The sequence below is a fragment of the Paralichthys olivaceus genome, chromosome 6 (genome assembly GCF_024713975.1).
Source record: "Paralichthys olivaceus isolate ysfri-2021 chromosome 6, ASM2471397v2, whole genome shotgun sequence".
NCBI lineage: Eukaryota > Metazoa > Chordata > Actinopteri > Pleuronectiformes > Paralichthyidae > Paralichthys > Paralichthys olivaceus.
Window position 1 is genome coordinate 27,253,040 of NC_091098.1, and position 19,794 is coordinate 27,272,833.

General features: G+C 44.1%; 3 protein-coding genes across 11 annotated transcripts; 1 reads left to right on the forward strand and 2 right to left on the reverse strand.

Moving 5' to 3' along the window:
* Positions 1-483: 483 nt before the first annotated feature.
* On the forward strand, positions 484-9,922 carry LOC109647516 (6-phosphofructo-2-kinase/fructose-2,6-bisphosphatase-like). Of its 4 annotated transcripts, none has more exons than XM_069525970.1 (14): positions 484-558; positions 3,646-3,771; positions 4,384-4,480; positions 4,663-4,729; positions 4,826-4,900; positions 5,147-5,203; positions 5,590-5,711; positions 6,016-6,223; positions 6,383-6,529; positions 6,652-6,756; positions 6,948-7,077; positions 7,170-7,232; positions 7,457-7,521; positions 7,627-9,922. In XM_069525970.1, exons 2-14 carry the CDS (start codon positions 3,678-3,680, stop codon positions 7,684-7,686), a joined length of 1,290 nt encoding a protein of 429 aa, XP_069382071.1. In that variant the 5' UTR covers positions 484-558; positions 3,646-3,677; the 3' UTR covers positions 7,687-9,922. The 4 variants fall into 4 exon arrangements, with proteins under 4 accessions (XP_069382071.1, XP_069382069.1, XP_069382070.1 ...); XM_069525968.1 differs by lacking the exon at positions 484-558 and adding an exon at positions 665-927; XM_069525969.1 differs by lacking the exon at positions 484-558 and adding an exon at positions 1,255-1,400.
* Positions 9,796-13,356, reverse strand: ndnl2 (necdin-like 2). 2 transcript variants are annotated; one of them, XM_020105880.2, is made up of 10 exons: positions 12,918-13,356; positions 12,473-12,592; positions 12,316-12,379; positions 12,052-12,131; positions 11,864-11,958; positions 11,679-11,758; positions 11,541-11,583; positions 11,027-11,089; positions 10,228-10,342; positions 9,796-10,132 (listed from the first exon to the last, which is right to left on the reverse strand). In XM_020105880.2, exons 1-10 carry the CDS (start codon positions 12,945-12,947, stop codon positions 10,037-10,039), a joined length of 786 nt encoding a protein of 261 aa, XP_019961439.2. In that variant the 5' UTR covers positions 12,948-13,356; the 3' UTR covers positions 9,796-10,036. The 2 variants fall into 2 exon arrangements, with proteins under 2 accessions (XP_019961439.2, XP_019961440.2); XM_020105881.2 differs by having other exon boundaries at positions 11,679-11,755; positions 12,918-13,144.
* A 991-nt stretch (positions 13,357-14,347) lies between these two features.
* tafazzin (tafazzin, phospholipid-lysophospholipid transacylase) lies at positions 14,348-19,249 on the reverse strand. Of its 5 annotated transcripts, XM_020105872.2 has the most exons (12): positions 19,121-19,159; positions 18,914-18,930; positions 18,234-18,358; positions 17,739-17,867; positions 17,239-17,284; positions 17,063-17,148; positions 16,870-16,950; positions 16,359-16,400; positions 16,164-16,226; positions 15,985-16,037; positions 15,734-15,811; positions 14,348-15,286 (listed from the first exon to the last, which is right to left on the reverse strand). In XM_020105872.2, exons 1-12 carry the CDS (start codon positions 19,145-19,147, stop codon positions 15,185-15,187), a joined length of 849 nt encoding a protein of 282 aa, XP_019961431.2. In that variant the 5' UTR covers positions 19,148-19,159; the 3' UTR covers positions 14,348-15,184. The 5 variants fall into 5 exon arrangements, with proteins under 5 accessions (XP_019961431.2, XP_069382074.1, XP_019961435.2 ...); XM_069525973.1 differs by lacking the exon at positions 18,914-18,930 and having other exon boundaries at positions 18,234-18,360; positions 19,121-19,249; XM_020105876.2 differs by lacking the exon at positions 18,914-18,930 and having other exon boundaries at positions 19,075-19,175.
* Between the last annotated feature and the right edge of the window lie 545 nt (positions 19,250-19,794).

Sequence of the window (19,794 nt, forward strand, 5' to 3'; positions counted from 1 at the left end):
GTTTACACCAGTTCACACCAGTTTACACCAGTTCACAGCAGTTTACACCAGTTCACACCAGTTTACACCAGTTCACACCAGTTTACACCAGTTTACACCAGTTCACACCAGTTCACAGCAGTTTACATCAGTTTACACCAGTTTACACCAGTTCACACCAGTTTACACCAGTTTACACCAGTTCACAGCAGTTCACACCAGTTCACACCAGTTCACACCCGTTCTGTTGAGATGAGATTAGCGATAACATGCTAGCTGTAGCTGTAACTGGGAGGACATCAGAGGACATTTATTTTAAATGACCTCGTTTTGAATTTGAATGTCAGGACACTTGATGACGTCATAGGAGCAGTATGGAGGTGCCCCCCCCCCCCCAGTCTGCAATGTGGTGAGCACATGATGAGTGAACGTTACATGACGTGAACGCGCACTGAGCATCAGTGATGCTGCCTCTGGAGGAGGAGGAGGAGGAGGAGGGAGGAGGAGGGAGGAGGAGGAGGAGGAGGAGCGCACACAGACTGGCTGCTAATGGAACCTGAAGAACTCGTTCCACACAATGTGAGTGTGTGTGTGTGAGTGTTAGTTAGTGTGTGTGCTAGTTAGTGAGTGTGTGTGTTAGTGAGTGTGTGTGTGTGTGCAGACGGAGCTCTAAACCGGAGGCATCAGACTGAGGAGGACACTGAACATTGAGGACAGTTTGTTACAGCGGAGAGATCACAAGAGACACGGACACACAACCGGAGCATACATGACACACACACACAGAGAGAGAGAGACACACACACACAGAGAGAGAGAGAGAGACACACACACACACACACACACACCAGGAATAGAACCGCAGGGTGAGCGGAGCGGCGGTTATGCAAGACGGAGCGGAGCTGAGGGGGGGCGCGGGGAGGACGCTCCGGTTCCAGCGGCCACACGGTGAGTGACAGCGACACACGGTGAGTGACGTCATATCCCGATCATTAAACCAGCACGTCACCACGCACACGCACAGTCCTCTTCTTTCATTTGAGCGAGACTGAGTGCGCGTGCGTGCACCCGTGACGCAACAGCTGATCGTTGTCATTGATGAGTGAGCACCCAGCCCAAACGTCTCACACGCACGCGCACACACACACACACAGTCTGCAGCGTTATGTAACCATGTGGCGTGTTTGAGCGCGCAAACATACGAACACATGCACATGGAGCACATCGGTCATGCGGAGGGGGAGGGGGGGGGAGAAAGTAGATCCTGATGGTCCCGAACAGGGAAGCTGGGGGGGGGGGGGGTGTCCTGTGACGAGCAGTGACCCACGTGGTCCCTGAGTGTGAGTGTAAGAAACTAATGGAGTCCAAGAAGAACGTGCACACGGTGCGGAGGCTGCAGCGCGTGCGGTGTGATAGCACAGGTGAGGTTTCTCTCACACACACACACAAAGCTGCTCTCACTCTGTGTGTGTGTGTGTGTGTGTGTGTGTGTGTGTGTGTGTGTGTGTGTGTGTGTGTGTGTGTGTGTGTGTGTGTGTGTGTTGGGGGGGCGGTGTCACGGTCACAGGTCACACTGAGAGTAACTGAGCACATCTACTGAAGCAACACACACAAGAACAGGTCTGATTAGAATTTCAGTCTGAACTGAAGCAGATCATCTTTTTAAAAACTCCACTTCCTCGTTGTGTCACTGTGGAACATACATGTGCTGAGTGATGGATCAGGTTTGATGACCCGGACGGAACGAGCTCAACGTTTAAACACGCTGAGCAACACGTTCAATATTACAGAAGCTCAAAGACAACACGAGGTGTCTGACTTATCAAGAGACGACGAGCGATGACACAAAACAGAGCAGAGATGATGGAGAACAGAAACTGTGATAGATTCAATGTTTGCTAACAAGCTAAAGATTTAACCAGACTGTTAAAATCACTGTTGGCAACAAGCACAATAAAAACTATTTAAAGGTTCAGTGTGTAGAATTTAGTGACATCTAGTGGTGAAGTGTCATGTTGCAGCTAGACGTCTCACAAAATCACAATACAGCTGCTCAGTGTGACTCTTACTTGTCATGCTACCTCACTTCCTGTATGACCGGGCAGTTTACAGTTGCACTTGGAAATTGGTGGATGACGTCATTCTGGACTGACAGGCTGCCCGGCCAATCAGAATCACTCCGTCCTCTGCACGTTGTCCAACAGGTGTGTTGACTGGCTGACTGCTCAGTCTCCTCCCACACGTGCTGTGGTTTGAGAAAGTTCAAAATCTGTACAGAGGTCTTCTTTGCATCCTGTCAAACACACACAGGCAGCACAGACGTCCACTCACACAGACAGACACACACAGACACACACAGACACACACAGACACAGACACACAGACACAGACACACACCTGGCTGCTGTAGTCATGTCAGGAACACAAAGAACACTCACTCAAAATCCTCTGGAGAAAATTTGGGTGCCATCATTGAAAAGCAGACTGAGCCAACGCAGAGGCTGTGAGTACACACACACACACACACACACACACACACACACACACACACACACACACACACACACACGTGGACACTACATTGTTTGACATCACCTCAGTTTGACAAGTTGATACCTGTACAATAACGTAGGTGTAAAACCGTTTTGGGTGTGTGTGTGTGTGTGTGTGTGTGTGTGTGAGTGAGTGTGAGTGTGTGTGTGTGTGTGTGTGTGTGTGTGTGAGAGAGACCGGAGGGTTATTCACCCCAAAGCTCCTCTGACACCACGTGTCCACACTCCTCTAGAGACTTTCACTGAGGTTCAGTGATAAAGACAGTAAAAGTAAACGTAGGTTCTTACTTGTTAAGTTAATACAATGAAATCACACTTTTAATTTAAACATCTCCTGAATGAACATTGCTAAAAAAAAACGCTGGTTTTTAACTGAGCTACAGTTAAAGTTTGTATCTTAGGTTTGTTCATATCATCAAGTCTCATGTGTTTTAATATTCTATTGTTTCTAAAAAAACAATTGGCAGTAGAAGATCAGGTGGAGGATGATTTTGTTTCCCTTCACTTCTTGAAAAAAGAAAAGTTCGGGTCCTGAGAAGCTTCATCTCATCACATCTTCTGATCCAGGATCTGCTAAATGATCCCGAACGCTTCTTAATACAGGTCATAAACCCCGCCCCCTACATGTTAGCAGATGGAACACGGATCAAACTTAAACATGTTAATATAATATAGAGCGGTGTATAGAGACTGCTCACATCACGACTCCCCTCCGTACTTCTAATGACCCATCACTGCAAGATTCAGTGTTGGGACACTTTCATAACCTCCGAATATCACCGGTCAAAGTTCACTGAAGTTTGACTCTATGTGAAGACACGCTACGGGAACCTGCTGCACTCGCACACGTGTGACTGTGCCCTCACACGGTGGGAGGAGCATCTTCCATCTTGGTTTGCAGTCACAGATCTTTCTGCGTTCACCGTCAGGAATTCACGGCTGTTGGCGTCTTCGCATTAACGTTGTATGTAATCGTGCCGCTGACAGAAAGTCACACCGTGAGACTTCTGATTCACCTCATCGGTAGAATTAGATCTTTCTCATTCTGGTGGTTTTCCAACAGGCTTCCTCTTCACAGACCGTGAATTCAACACTGTGCGTCTGTGTGTTTCAGCGTCGGTGCCCCAGTTCACCAACTCTCCAACCATGATAGTGATGGTGGGACTCCCGGCACGAGGGAAGACCTACATCTCTAAGAAGCTCACCAGATACCTGAACTGGATCGGAGTTACAACTAAAGGTATCACCTGACAGGGTTTGGACTCATTCAGCTCAGTGATATTCAGACTGAAGACGGTTCCATCGTCCTTTAAGTACATTTACTTTAAGTTGTGAAGCTGCTTTATTCAGTTTTTACTGGAGTGAATCAGCTGCTCTGTTTGTTTTGGAGGAGGAGACGTCTGAGGAGGGTTCAGATAAAAACCTGAACCATCAACACTGAAGGAATCTAAGCAGGAGAAGACTACAACTCCCATGACCTTGGGTTTTAAAACCCATTGGCCAAACGGCTCCAGACAGGGAACCGTGTCTGCAGCTTCACTTAGCCTCTCTGATCACAGAAGCCGTAGGTTCTAGTCTGAGCAGTAAAAGAACATTTTTACCAAACAGCTTCAACAGAGATGAATCTTCGTAACAAAGGAAACAGAGATTTGTAGTCGTATTGATCCATCTCACAGCTTGTTGTATTTCCTGCTTTACGTTTCCTCCCTGTTTGGCCGATATACACCGATATTAATATCGACGTCCATGTTGCCTAGCAGCAACAACAGTTTGAATTCAGAGAACATAAGATTGTTTTGTATAAGATTAAAGCTTCACATGTTCTAAGTCGCATCGTTTCTCTCTGTCACAGTGTTCAACGTCGGCCAGTATCGCAGAGATGCTACACGTCCCTACAACAGCTACGAGTTCTTCAGACCAGACAACGCGGAGGCCATGAAGATACGCAAGTATGAACCTTCAGCTTCGCACAGCGTCACCGCAAACAGCGTGTGACTTAACACACCTTTCGAAAAACACTATATTGTTTGAGACACGTACTTAAACACATTGAGAATCCTATCACCCAGCCCGACGCTAAATACCAACACAAACGAAGTGTAGCTGTAATTAATCTTGTGTCTGTGCACAGAGCCTGTGCCACCGCTGCCCTGAAGGATGTGTGCGATTATTTCACCAGAGAGCAGGGTCAGGTGGTGGTGAGTGTAACATTAAAGCTTTAAAGTTCATTTGTACTTTTATTTATGAGTCTACATAAAGAGAGCCGGTCACTAAGCCTGAGTTTTCCCTGGAAGGTTTTTGATGCCACAAACACCACGCAAGAGCGCAGGGAGGTCATCCTCAGCTTCGCCAAAGAAAACGGTTACAAGGTTTGTTCTTTTCTGACGATGACGAGAGAAAACCTTGAGTTCAAGTTTCCGCAGCTGCAGGGGGAAACTTTATTAAACTCTGTCTGAATCTTTCACACATTTTCTATTTATATTTGCATTGTATGTAGATATTTTTTAAATATTTCCTTGGTTTTAACCTGTAACACAACAAATGTCCCAGTAGTGGGACTAATGAAGGATTATGATCTGAAATGCATCCAATTCTCTCTTTTCCCTCCTCTTCAGGTTTTCTTTGTAGAGTCAATATGTGACGACCCAGACATCATTGCTGAGAACATTAAAGTAAGTGTGTGTGTGTGTGTGTGTGTGTGTGTGTGTGTGTTTATTGGTCTGTGCCAGATCACTGACTTATTGACATTTAGTTTGTTGTTCCTTGTAACTTCATCGTCTGCACAGAGAAAATAATCCTCCTGCTAGTTGGTCTTTTTCTCCTCCTCCCTCTTTTCAGTTCATCTTATATTTCTATCAAATGTATTTTAGTGTATTCAGCTTGAAGTGTGATGAATGAATAATAAATACAGGTTATGATGACTAATGTGTGATCGGTTGTTTTAACATTTAAACTCAAAGAGAATTCTTTAGTCTTTGTTTTTTTGGGGGGGGGGGGTTATTAAGAAACGTTAACTAATTTACTCATGAGAACATTTACCGTCTTTTTTTTAAAACAGCAAGTGAAGCTGAGCAGTCCAGACTACGTAGACTGTGACAAAGAGGAAGCTGTGGCCGACTTCCTCAAGAGGATCGACTGTTACAAGTTGACCTATCTCCCCCTGGACGACGACAAGGACAGGTCCAGGATCCATCTTTACCTTCCAGTAGTTATGAACCACTGAGCTTCATTGTTATGCATCATGATGCTTTTTACATTTCCTCCAGTAACAAGTGTTGTTTCGAGGCCGCGGAGCCTTTTTTTTAGTTTGGTTGGCTTCAGGAGAACTCAGTGAACTCAGAGCCACAGACAGTGAGGGTGCTGAGGGACAGACCCACTTCATGGGAGCTGAGGTTGAACAGAAGACCTTCAGCTTCATCCGCAGCTGTACCGCGAAAAACTGTTGTGTCTATGAAACGATTGTCTGTGTTTTGTCTTTACGCAGGAATCTGTCTTACATTAAGATCTTCAACGTGGGCAGCAGGTACCTGGTGAACCGGGTCCAGGACCACATCCAGAGCAGGATCGTCTACTACCTCATGAACATCCACGTCACCCCGAGATCCATCTACCTGTGTCGCCACGGCGAGAGCGAGCTCAACCTCGTGGGTCGCATCGGGGGAGACTCTGGGCTGTCACCTCGCGGGGCAAAGGTTGGGAGACTATGGTTTGTGTGTGTCTGTGTGTGTCTGTGTGTGTCTGTGTGTGTCTGTGTGTGTCTGTGTGTGTCTGTGAGTGTCTGTGAGTGTCTGTGAGTGTCTGATGCAGCAGACCCTGTCTGTACACTCATGTCTTCAGTGTGTACCTGTCAGTTTGCCAGTGCTCTGGGAGCATACATGCGAGGACAGTGCATCAGTGACCTGAAGGTGTGGACGAGTCACATGAAGAGGACCATCCAGACGGCAGAGGCTCTGGGAGTCCAGTACGAACAGTGGAAGGCCCTCAACGAGATCGATGCTGTGAGTGATGGACACGCAAAAACACGTTAATTACATGTTAATAACATGTTTACAGCATGTAGTGCAGTGCCCTCGATTACAGCAGTGGACTTTAGATTGTGTTTCTGTGTTCGCGGCCTCAGGGCGTGTGTGAGGAGATGACCTATGAGGCGATTCAGGAGAATTACCCAGAGGAGTTTGCACTGAGGGACCAAGACAAGTATCGCTACCGCTACCCCAAAGGAGAGGTGAGCGTCGGCTGATGGGATTATTATTTTTATTCACTTCCTCGATTCATCTTTAAGTTTTTTAAGTGTCCGACAAAGGTTCAAGAGCTGGAGTTGTCCTCTTCAAAATGATTTTTTTTAAAGTCCAGTATCCAAATATTTTCAGTTCAGTTTTGTTAACGTACCTTGTCGATCCTGTTTCTGTGCATCAGTCGTACGAGGACCTGGTCCAGCGTCTGGAGCCCGTCATCATGGAGCTGGAGAGGCAGGAGAACGTTCTAGTCATCTGTCACCAGGCGGTTATGAGGTGTCTGCTGGCCTACTTCCTGGACAAGAGCGCCAGTGAGAGAAAACACGTTTCCTTGATATTCTACAGAAGCTGATCGTCTGCACGAGTCCCAGAGTATAGACTGACTTTTCTCTGTTTGTGTCAGATGAGCTTCCGTACCTGAAGTGTCCTCTGCACACGGTTCTGAAACTCACACCAGTCGCCTACGGTCAGTCCCTGCCCGACATTCGTCTTCTCACATCACCACAGCTTCTTCCTAGTCTTGATCCGGGACCACCAGCTTGGTCCAGACTGAAATATACGAACTACTGTTAGATGTTCAGACTTTTATTAATATTAATACATTTGATAATCTTTTAATGTTTCTGCCATCATCAGGTCACAGTTATAATAAGAGCAGTTTGGGTTCTGATCTCTGTCCCTGTCTCTCAGGTTGTAAAGTGGAGTCCGTCTTCCTCCACATCGAAGCGGTCAACACACACAGAGACAAGCCCGAGGTAAAAGCAGCAGTCGTCCACACAGAGACACTTTCATCATCTCCATCTATAATAAGTTTTCTAGCAGGTTCATAAATAGACACTGTGCATTTGTCTCTTTGTCAGAATGTGGACGTGGACCGAGACCCAGCGGAGGCGTTAGAGACGGTGCCGGACCACATCTAGAGGAGGAATCAGACCAGCGAGCTGCTTTCAGCTGACGGAGAGAGAGGCCTTATTTTTAACTGAAGTAATTCTAGTGATCGTTGTTCATGTGGAAAACTCCTCGACAATGAGAGGGAGACATGTCTCAGCCTACTTCCATTGTAAATGCACTTTATTTATAATGTAGGGCTCAGGCCAGATGTCGGACAGGAAGAGGAGCTTAGCCTAAATACTCAAAACGGGGAAGCGGCTGGCTTAGCGGTGTTTGAAGGTTGGTTGAAGCTAGCTGCTAAAATGAAGCTAAACAATTAACGCACCGTGTCTCGGCGGACCCCTCCAAAGAAACGACATGAAGTTGTGTGTTACCGTTGGGGTTTGTGTCGTTGTGCTAGTTAGGTTGTCGATGTCTCCACAAGGCGCCTTCCGACAGCGGCTAGCGGTTTCCCCTTTATTTAGTCTTTATGCTAAGCTAAGTTTATCACCTCACATTAGGCACAGACACCATGTGCCTCACGTAATTTAAAATATACATAACTCTATGCACCCGACACGCACACGCACACCAGGTGTAGTGTGTTTGTGTTGTCGTATGTTTTTAATGGACCTTGGTCATTTTAATTAGTAACACAAGGGGACCTGGTGCGATACGAATAACTGTGGTGCAACGCGTCAGTTTTCTAAACATGACGACGACCGAAACGTTGAAAACCTCGTGAACGTGTCGATGTCGTTGGGTCTGTGGAGGCGGACGTCACCTGGTTCTCTGGGGAGCATCAGTGATACCTAGTGTTCATGAAGCTGGTTAACCAGCGGCTCCGTTAACTCCGGGTTTCACCACAGAACAGAGAACTGCAGAGACCAAACAGCGACACCTGCTGACATATCTGGTTACTGCAGTAGAAACAAATCAGCCGTATAAAGATGTAGAAACTATTCGAGTTATCTTCATACAATGAAAACTATTAATATTGTAATTACATCATCTACCAATGAAGAATCAAAATGTTCAAAACTTAAAGTCACATATTAGAAAAAATATAATAAAAAAGTAAACAAGTGTGAAAAGATGAATATACATTAATTATCATTAAACGTCTTTTCAGAATGTTTATTCTCAGAAAACAACAATTTCTTCAGTCATTTAACATATTGTTGTTTTGCACATTTTAATTTTAATACTCAACACTTTGGGAGTTCCACATAGACGTGGTGCCAATTTGAAAATGAATGACCATTTTTAATACTAAAACATAAACACAAGCTTCTCCCTGCTGCCACAGCAAAGAGAAAAATCTGATCGTACAAATAATTAATCAAATGTGATATTTACTCAGTCATGACAAACTAATATACATCGATGTGAATCGTCCACTAGGCTGTTGGTGGTCAAATCATGTTTTAACCCAGAGTTGACAAACCTCTTTCCCTAATTAAGGATCCTGTAGTGATCTAAATCCTGAGGTCAGGACCAGAAATAAACATTTAAAAAAAAAGTGTATTTCAACCAAAATTGGCAAGAGAGAGAAATAAAAAGTTAATTTTAAAAAGCTTTAAGGCAACAAAGGGGGTCACACGTCTTTTAGGGGTCAGGAAGGTTTGGGAACTCTGGCGTCAGCTTCATGATACAAGAGTTCAGACCAGAGAGTTGGACGACGTGCTAATGTCGACACAGGTCCCAGCTTTGTGCTTCTCGTATTAACTTTTACAGCTCGTTTGTGTGACCTGAGGAAAACATTGAAAAAACAGTCACCTCTTCAGAAGATCCTCGTTTTAAAAAAAAGACAAACTGGATGCCAGCACACGACGGTGTAAGTAAATGCATGTACTTCTTCCCACACAATGTGACGAGTGTCTCGGTCAGGAAACTGGTATTTAACCTCAAGTCATCCTTTTAAAAACATGTTCAGTTGTAGAAAGTGTCACAGCAGTGAATTTGTGCTTTTAGTTTGGTCGGATCAAATCTGTGTCCACGGTCACGGCTCCAACGTGCTGCTTGTTCCTGTGTAAACCTGCTGTCCTTGTCCTGCTGTCCTTGTCCAATGGCAGTGAGTGTGTGTGTGTGTGTGTTTGTGTGTGAGAGAGAAATGAGTGAAAAAACCATGTCAATCAATGCAAATCACTGATGTTGAATCTGTTATAAAAGATTTTATTTTCTGAACTTGAACTGTGATGTTAACATCCAGGCAATAAAATGCAAACGGATACCTGGAGCTTTTGTGTGATGTTACAAGTCATTAAAAAGGAATCTGAAGCTCAATGTAGTGAAGTGTGTGTGTGTGAACGTACAAGATGTACGTGTGGTGCGGATGCAGCTTCTGTCCCAGCATCACACTGGATAAATAAGAATAAGGGAAAAGGAGTACTGGGTCATTTATCTCTGGCTGCTGGTGCTGGCCTGCGTCGAGTCGGGGTCGGAGTGGGCTTCTCTGTACTGCTGAGTCCAGCTCTGAGGCTCCTGATCATGAAGCTGAGGTCAAACACAGGTCGTCGTCAGACACATCGTCAGTTTATTTGAGAGAAGAATTTGCAGGAAGGTTCAGTTTGCTCGTCCATGACACTTACTTGACCCATGAACTCCAGGATTTTGGCTTTTGATACTTCCAAGTCTGCGCGTTGACCCCAGTGAAATTCATGCTCAGCTGGTTCTGTGTGAGGGATCCGCACATACTCCAGGTACCTACACACACACACACACACACAGGATATAAAAACACAGCGTGAAGATTTAAACCTGGTAACACCTGATCACACCTGGACAGCTCTGAGTGCATTAAAGTACAGTACGAGCTGCGTTTCGACGGCGGGAACTTTATCTGAAATGAATTATTGCTGTTTTATTTTAGATGTTCAAAACAGACACTTGGAACGTGATGCTGGATCATGTCGGAGTGAGTGTTGGTCCAGCCTCTCTGCTGTAGAGGTCTAGAGTTCCTCTCTCTCCTGCTGCTCTGTGGTGTGGTATAAACCAGAGTCTACGGTCTGAAAGACACTGGCTCTGAACACACCAGCACGGTGAAACACAGCGGGGCTCGAACCTGCGACCTCTGATTACAGAACCACTGGATTACAGGACTGAGCCATCGTCAGGGTGAAAGATACACACACACACACACTTATAGCTGTGGGGGGGTGGGGGACAATCGGATAAATGGAAAACAGCCTCTTGTAAAAACCTTAAATATCATGTAAATGAGAAAACCTCTATTATATCAGAATATCTGACTTCAGGGATCCACAAGAAACAAACCAGATGAATCAAAAGAGAACCTGTGCAGGAAGCTGGTTTCACATGAGCGTGTACAAGTAAAGTGAAGGCCTCTGTCATGTTCACTGACCCGAGGGGACGACGGTTAACTCTTACCTTTGGCGCACAAACTCGTCTGTGACCAGCCTCTTCACGTCACCAAACTCTTCATGTTTCACTCTGAAGATTTTTAATCATCAGAAAAAGAAAATGAACAGAAACAGAAAAACACCAGAGTTTAAACAAGTTGCATTTCAAATCTTTGTGTTCGCTCAACGACTTTTTCTGACTTTTCACATGACATCAGTAGAAATGTGATCGTGAAGTTATTTTATCTGATCGGCAAAGAGAGACTGTGACATCGAGTGTTTTTGTTGAACACGAATTTAAACTAATGTCATCGACCTCAGAGGTTTAGTGTCGAGAAAAACAAGAACGACTTTCTCAGCTGCCGCAGAAATTTGTTTTGTCAACGAGATTAAAAACTTTTTTTTCCCCCAAAATCCATTTTAAAATTGAGACTGAAGTTAAAAACACTTAAAAAACATTTACTTCATCTTGTTTCCTGTCAAAATCCTTTTTAAGATGGATTAGATGTTTAAAAGATGGAGTGCAATAAAATCCTCCTCACCCAGCGTCAACACGGAGTTTCTTCAGAGTGTTCCAGATGAGGGCTACAGAACAAAAACACACAACCATGTTTTTCAGGGACCAAATGAAAAAAATTGTGAACAAACAAAATACATGTATATATTTTTAACTCACTCACTTTCTCTAACGACGCCTCCTTTCATGAAAATAACACTGAGGATGACGAACAGCAGACCCGTCTTTGGATTGGTGGGGCTGCTGTGCACAAACACGTGGAACAGATGGTGAGGAATCATAAAATAGTTATGAGGCAGCGTTACCAACACGATGAAAGTCTAAATATCCATGACTGACAGAACTCACTTGATCCCTGAGGCTTCCTCGGCCGTTTCCAGCTTATTAACGAGGATGTACACGTGATATTTGGTGTCGATCTCAACCAGTTTGAGACCAAACACCTGGTTCAGTGAGAAGAGAAGTTTGTTTAAATGTGAGTTTTCTGTCATTAAAACGTTGCTGCGTCGTGATCGATGCTGTTTGACGGAACGAACCTGGTCAAACGTCCGTGTTGCCTTCTTCATGATCTCTGGGTAAATGTTTCTATAATCTTTCACCACGTGTTTCACCAAGTCTGTAAAAAAGAGAAGTGACACTATTGTTGTATTTACTTATATCCACTCGTCTGAAAACACATCCCATCCACTCGACTGTTCCGGCCTCTAAATCAGAGAAAGCTGCAGGTCCCGTTTTAGTTTGGAGACTCTGCGGTTGTGTTATCGTCTGGACGGACAACCACAGCGGTTGTGCGACGTCACCTGCTCGGCGTACGGGAACCTTCTTTTGGTCCTTCACCAGGAAGTACTGCACCACCTCTGCTGTCTACGAGACACACAGACGAACACGTGGAGATAAATACAGATGTTCTCAAATACATTCTGGATCATTGAACACGTAGGTTTCTACGCATCGTACCTTCTGGTCGACCTGTGCGGGGGTGAACTTCTCCAGTCCTCTCTGGACCTGTGACGTGCTCGGCTGAGTGAAGGTCGGGTCCTCGTCATCCTCCTGAGTCCCGAAGGACGTGTGTTGTCTCTGCGTGAAGAGACGGAGGCTGAGACCAGACAGACTTTCTGCTACGACCTCCCACGATATCACACGAGGCTCCACTTCACCTCCCCACTGACAAAACCTTCATTCAGAACCATGACTCCATTCAGTCGAGCTGTGCTCCAGAACCATCGTGTTTGAAAGAGACATCTATCTGTGCCGTCACCTCAGCTGGTATTTATCTATACTTCTTCACAAACCACAGCGCCGAATCACCTGCTGCCTCCTGGAACACGTGTTTTACTCACCTGGAGGCACCGGAACCCTCTGATCACTCGGTTTTCACAGACACACAACGAAGTGAACTCACGGAGCCCGGCAGCTTCCTCCTCTGGGTCATGGCGTCACGACGCGTGGAGCGGATGAACAACGAGACCCGGAGAGAAACCGGAGTCTGGAGCCGAACACGAGTCTGACCGAAGAAGGACAAACTGTTTCACAGCAGCTTCGACAAACTCCGACAAACCGGAGAGAAGCTGCGATGACACCGGAACTCAAACTCAACTACTCCCGCCGCGGCGGTTACAGTCGCTGCCTGATGACGTAGGGATCCTGCGCCGGCCGGATATTTTATTTTTATTTAACTTTTAATTCTCCTTCTGTCCAATTCCTCATTTGTAGTTTTAATGTTTTTGTACATTGGTGTGATGTGTCATGTGTCGTGACTGATAAAGGATTAAAAATAAAAACTATAAACCTGCTCCTGCAGTGAAATACACATCAGGTTCAAACACTCTGAGCTTTTTATTAGGAACACCTGAGCAGCTGCTTGTCATGTGACTACCCAGCCAATCACGTGGCAGCAGTGCAATGTTTACAAATATCCCATTGATAAGAACAGTGATTAAAAAACTGATGAATGATTCACATGTTGTCATAGAAATAAACAAATAAACAGACGAGTCCGATGAAATGTAGGAAAAGTCAAACACTTTATTGTTCACATTCGAGAGGAAACAGTGGAAATCACAGTAAGGCATCATCACAGTAAGGCAACACATTCATTAGAAAACAGAGATCACTCAGCCGCAGCACTTCCTTCTTTAGAAAAGCCCCTGACCTCTGTGATGAAAAGTTGTACACATGAGTGACACGTTGGAAAGGTCCACAGAAAACTTCACAGTTGAATGTGTCGGAAGAAGAAATCATCTAAACCGAAATGATATGTGTATGTGAAGTTGAGATCTACAGAGAGCAGGGAACACACTGGTGTTCCTGAGCAGATTTAAAGTTAAAACAGAAAACATGTGTCTCCCGTTATAAATTATAAATCTCTCAAACAGAGGAGCACAATAAATATTTAGTATTTCAACAACAGCAGCTTTGTGTAGCGTTCTCCTAATAAACGGGGAAACAAGTGAATTCAATCTGAATGCTAGAAAATAACTGAACCATCCTGCAAAGCCCGGATTACTGATTTATTAATGAATTCATTTGAATTCTTCTACATCAGGAGCGTATTTCTCTTTCTGTGGTGACTGTTTCGCATCGTCGTCTTTAGACTCTTCATTTGTCATGTGACTTCCTCCCAGCATTTCTAACCACTGCTGCTTCATGTCAAAAGGGTTCAACTTTTATTGTGAAGCTGCCACAGGATATGTACTATACTGTGTTTATCACGAAGCAGTGATATTTTTATCAGCAGCACAAGACATCGATCAGCTGATGGTTTTAAACACGACACGGAGCAGAAAGTGCACAAATCACAACAAGATGCACCACGAAAAACGTTCGTCTTCCTTTCCATTAAAATATTGTGAGTTTATTTGACTGTTGTGTAAACTGATACAAAAACCATACAAAACGCTCCTTCAGAAATAATCTGGTGTATTTCTATATAAAGTAGCTGCTCAGTGACTTTTCTCATTCCTCTTTTTATCATCAGCGACTGAGAATTTAGTTTAAAAAATAAAAACGAGACTGAATTGACACTGAAATCTTAAGAATTGTGAATTTATGGTGAAGGGAAGTTCTGGCCTCTTGCATAAAAGTGTGAAGTGTCACATTTCAGACCAACACACCTGAACGTTCCACCTGTTCACATAAAGAACACACTGCTCCCTGCAGTGATAATGAACCGTCCAACATTCACGTCTTTCTTTGGACACTGAGCTGGTTCCAGTAAAATAACAGCTGAAGTTCATTCAGAAGCTTCAATCTATTCCAGAAATTCTACAATTGGCGGAGACGTTTCTCTCTTCAGTCACAGACAGCACACAGGAGCAGCAGAGGCTTTTAGGACTTCAAGGACTCCGTCATCTGTCCTCCACAGTTTGTCCTGATCCTGTTTTAGCACCTGAACCTGATCGATGAAATAAAAACTTGAAGCCTGTTTCAAACGCTGGCTGAGATACAGAGGAGTTTCTGTTGCACCCACATTCACAGAAGAGCCGGATTTTCAATGGTCATGATCCCAATGCATCTTCAGTGAGTCAGGATTCTGTGGATTCTCTGGAGCTTTGGGTGTCGCAGAGCAGAGGATGTGAGCAGATACCATGAAATGTGGTAAAAACAGTCGAGTGTTTAATGTTACCCTCAGTTTTAGGGTAAAGGATCATCACTGTGATTGGCTGTGACTCAGGATCTAGTGTGTATCTGCCCATGAAGGGCCTCAGCCTGGGCCTTCAGGCTCCGGAACTCCCCCTGGATGAAATCAGTCAGAGTCTTTCTCATTTCCATCTGAAAGGAAACGAAAAAGAACGTGTTGAATAATATTCTGCTCATGTGGCCGTTCACCCCGTCACAGACCAGTGACGTGGACTGTGGATCGAACATCTGTAGATCACAGTTTCCTTTGAGTTCATCTCTGAGACCAACTGAACGTTTGTGCCAAGTTTAAGAAAACTCCCTCCGGAGACTTTCACAGGAACAACCCGAAAACATCAAGCTGATTCATGTTCAAGTGATTTCATTGACACATTCGTTGGTTTTCAGAATATCAGCTCCCAGAGCAACATCTTCAAATGTTTGGTTTCGTGCGACAGATTCACGAGTTCCCAGAAATCTGATGAAAAGAACTCAAGTGACTAAACATCAGATTCGAAGGTAACATGATGAGGAACAGTTCAGTTTGGATGTCTTTACTTGAAACACGTGTATATCATGTGGAATCCACTCCGTCCTCACCTGGCTCTTGTTGTCGGCTCGGAGTGATTCAACAAGGTCTTTCACGCTGAACGGCTTCCCGACCAGGACGGTGATTTTCTGAAAGGAAACCACCAGACACGGCTGCAGTCAGTCACATGCACATACACAGCCCTCGTTATCAGAGTGTCCACTTTGACAGACAGACACAAACAAAGCACAAACAAAGTACGACAGTTAACAGCTGTTGGCCACCAGGGGGAAAAAACCTAATGAACATTTGTCGCTCCCACCTTGCCGATCCGAGGAATGTAGGGCGGCGTGTTGGGCAGAACGTCAGTCAGACCTAAGACAGAAGGACAAATACATTACTTCTATATGCACGTGGGAGAAGAGTGGCGTTCTTTCATCTTCATACTTTATATAATATATATCTTCACTTTATGAAGTCATTGATCAGGTGTGAACTCACCCACATGCCACAGCGGAAGGATAATCGGATCGAGGGAGCAATCTGCAATGAGCCGACCCACACCTGGAACACACACCAGGAAGTTGAGACAGACACGCAACAGGCAACACAGCTCAAGATCAAAAACCTTCTCTATCTGCTCGACATTATCGTGACTGGACGATGGAGCACGACAGGAACACGAACGGTTCTCACCCCATTTCAGTCGTATGAATTCTTCAGTCATGTTGATTTTGCCTGTGAAAAAGGAACGAGACAAAGTGCTTGATTCCCAGAACGAGAAAACATCTGAGTCCAACATATCAGCTGACGGATACGATACATGAAAAATAAATTGCAATGTGATTCCAAAGATGTTATCAAACCGTTCTGACGAAGACACGTAGCTGAGGTTTGATATTTACAGTTAACCATAAACTTTGATTTAAAATATAAACGCTCATCTTTACTGTATTATTTATTTGTGGCTACACCACTGACCCAAATATAATGATTATACTTCTTTTTTACTGTCAAATCATATATCATGCTTTCAACACTCAGACAGACACACAGAGGGACACAGAGGGACACAGAGGGACACAGAGACGGTGACTACTCAAACTGATCAGATCACCTGAGACAGACGTTCAAACCAGGTGTGAACGGGAGCAAAGAGAACAGGAGGATAGACAAAGTGAAGCTGTGAGCAGGAAGGTTCACGTACCCTCTGGAAAAATGTGCACCCATTCTCCTCTGTTCAGTTTGTCCAGAACAAAATCCATACCTTTCTGGTAAACGCCGTCACCTGGAGACAACACGTAAAAACGAGTGGCTCGTTCAGAACACACAGTTGTTGAGCTGCGGTGGGGGGGGGGGGGGGGGGGGGGGGGTGATGCAAGCAGCTGTGAGACCCTCACCTCTGCAGACGGGAACACACTTTCCACGGCTGAAGAATCTGGAGTACAGCTCCACGGTGAAGCAGATGTCGGACGCTGTTGGGGTCCTGTCCATCAGTCACAGGCGGTTCAATAATCATCATCCAAAAGATCAAAGCGTTTTCTACGACTGAGAGAGTGTGAAAGAAAAGACTCACCACCGCATCTTGTTGAAGCTCCACAGCTGTCTGAGCTTCAGCACGCCTGTTCAAACACAGTTTTCTTACAGGGACTGTTTCTGACTGGACTGTGTTCAGGTCAGGTTTGGAATTGAGTTTATTTCACACAACATAAATACAAAATACAAAAGCAAATGTTACAAATATGTGTAACGTCTGATATGAGAACCACATCCAAATAAAAATGTAAACATGCACAATCTTCACTATAGGTTATATAACAGAATAAAAGATTCATTTTGATCTATATAATAGTGTAACAGTGATAATACAGAGAGGGATGAACATATAAATACAGTGAGAACAACACAATCGTTTTCTTTGCAAATCAAATGTTTCAACAGCAGATTTCTGTTCTTCTCTCTTCAATCAGAGGAATCCAATCAACGCATCGTTCCACAAGATCAAACCGTGTGATATTTAATAGAAAACTGACCACAGGATGTTTTATGATGCGTGTGCTGCCATATTGTCTTTACCCCAGATGTGTGGGTCGTCCATACAGGACTGGTGATTGGACAGCGTGATGAGGGGCGTGTCAGCGGGCCTCTGGTCAATCAGGTTGAGCAGAACCTCTTGGTTGTGGACGGTCAAACAGTTCATGTACTCTGAGGACGCAGAGAGAGGGGGAGTGAAAAAACCAGAAGCAGCGATCAGTGCTTGGAAACATCAAGTTTTATTTGACTGAATAAATAATGTTTAATTTATTTTTACACTTTATGTAAAATGTTTATTTCTTAAAGTTCTATACATTTGTTCTTTTTAATTTTGAGAAATCTAGACGTTAACAGTTAAAGTGTAAAATATCAAACCTCGTTTACGTTTTCGATGTCATCAAGGTCATAAACAACAGTTTAGGAATTTTAAACATTTTGTAAAATCATATATAATCTGATATATTCTGCATCTCACAGAAGCCTGATGGTCTGGCTCTAACGTGCATGTGTATAAATTACAAACATGTTCACACGTACTGGTCCAGAAGTAGGAATAGGAGCCGACCATGCCCATGATCAGGGAGCTGGAGATCCTCCATGCAAGAGCAGGGCTCTGAGGGAACGGCCATCTGACCTCCAGGGGCATCACGGCTCTCCACAGACTGTACACACACACACACACACACACAGACACACACACACACACACACACACACACACACACACACACAATGTGATAATTCAAGTTATAAATGTCCACAGCTACACTAACACATTAAAACGATTAGTTCAGTGTCACAGACCAACAACAGAGGTGATGAGGTTAATATCAGATGTTCTGAGGCTCATTAAAGACAATGAAAAAGAAATCTCAGGAGAACCTGGTTCTCCAGGAGGTGCAGCCTCCTGGAGAACCTGGTGTTAGAACCTGGTGTTGTTCACCTCCTGGAGCACCAGGTTCTAACACCAGGTTCTCCAGGAGGTGCAGCCTCGTGTGTGCACATCACTCAGCCTCTTCATTAACAAACACCTTCATTTAGAACAGACTCAACATTCAGGCTAACAGGCTAACTGCAGCAGCTAGCAGCAGTTAGCCTGTTAGCCACAGTTAGCTCAGCTGGGAAAGACACTTTAAACTTTCAGCCTGAAGAAAAACACTGAATTAAATAAAGTAATAAAAGTGTAACCAGCGGATTTAACTCCAACAGTCGAGTCACCTGTCTGCAGCTCCGACCTGAGAAATGAAGAAACAGGTTCAACACACTGTGACACACACAACACACACAACAGACACACACAACAGACACTGTGACACACACAACAGACACAGTGACACACACAACAGACAACACACAGTGTGTGTCTGTGAGTTACACACTCAACACGTGAACGCTGCAGGAAACACACGTTGATCTCCACTTCACCTTCTTCTGCTGCACTCTGACGGACATACACACCGGAAGTGAAAGCCCCGCACTGAACTGTGGGTAAGGTAGTCTTCTGGAGCCGCTCGATCCGGCTGCAGACAAGACGGCGGACCTTCGTCCTCTGCTGACGCATGCGCAGTAGACATCTCCGGAAATGACAGGAAATGACACATGATACGTCACATCACAAACCAGCAGCGGAAGTTACTCTTCTGTTTTTTATAAAAACTATATATTTAAACTGTGTATATAAAACTATATATTTAAACTGTATATAAAAACTATATATTTAAACTGTGTATATAAAACTATATATTTAAACTGTATATAAAACTATATATTTAAACTGTATATTTAAACTGTATATAAAACTATATATTTAAACTGTATATAAAACTATATATTTAAACTGTAGATAAAACTATATATTTATAATGTCTATAAAAACTACATTTTAAAACTGTAAATAAACTATATATTTTTTTAAAAATCGTATTATTATTATTATTAGCAGATGGTATTATGTGTAAAGTTATACGACATCGTGGTGAATACACAACTAATAATGCCTCATGTTTGTCTCTGTCCCTTCACGAGGTTTGTATGTCCTGAAGACATCTTTACATTTATTCTCACTGTGCACATTATTACAAATGACAACCTACACGACC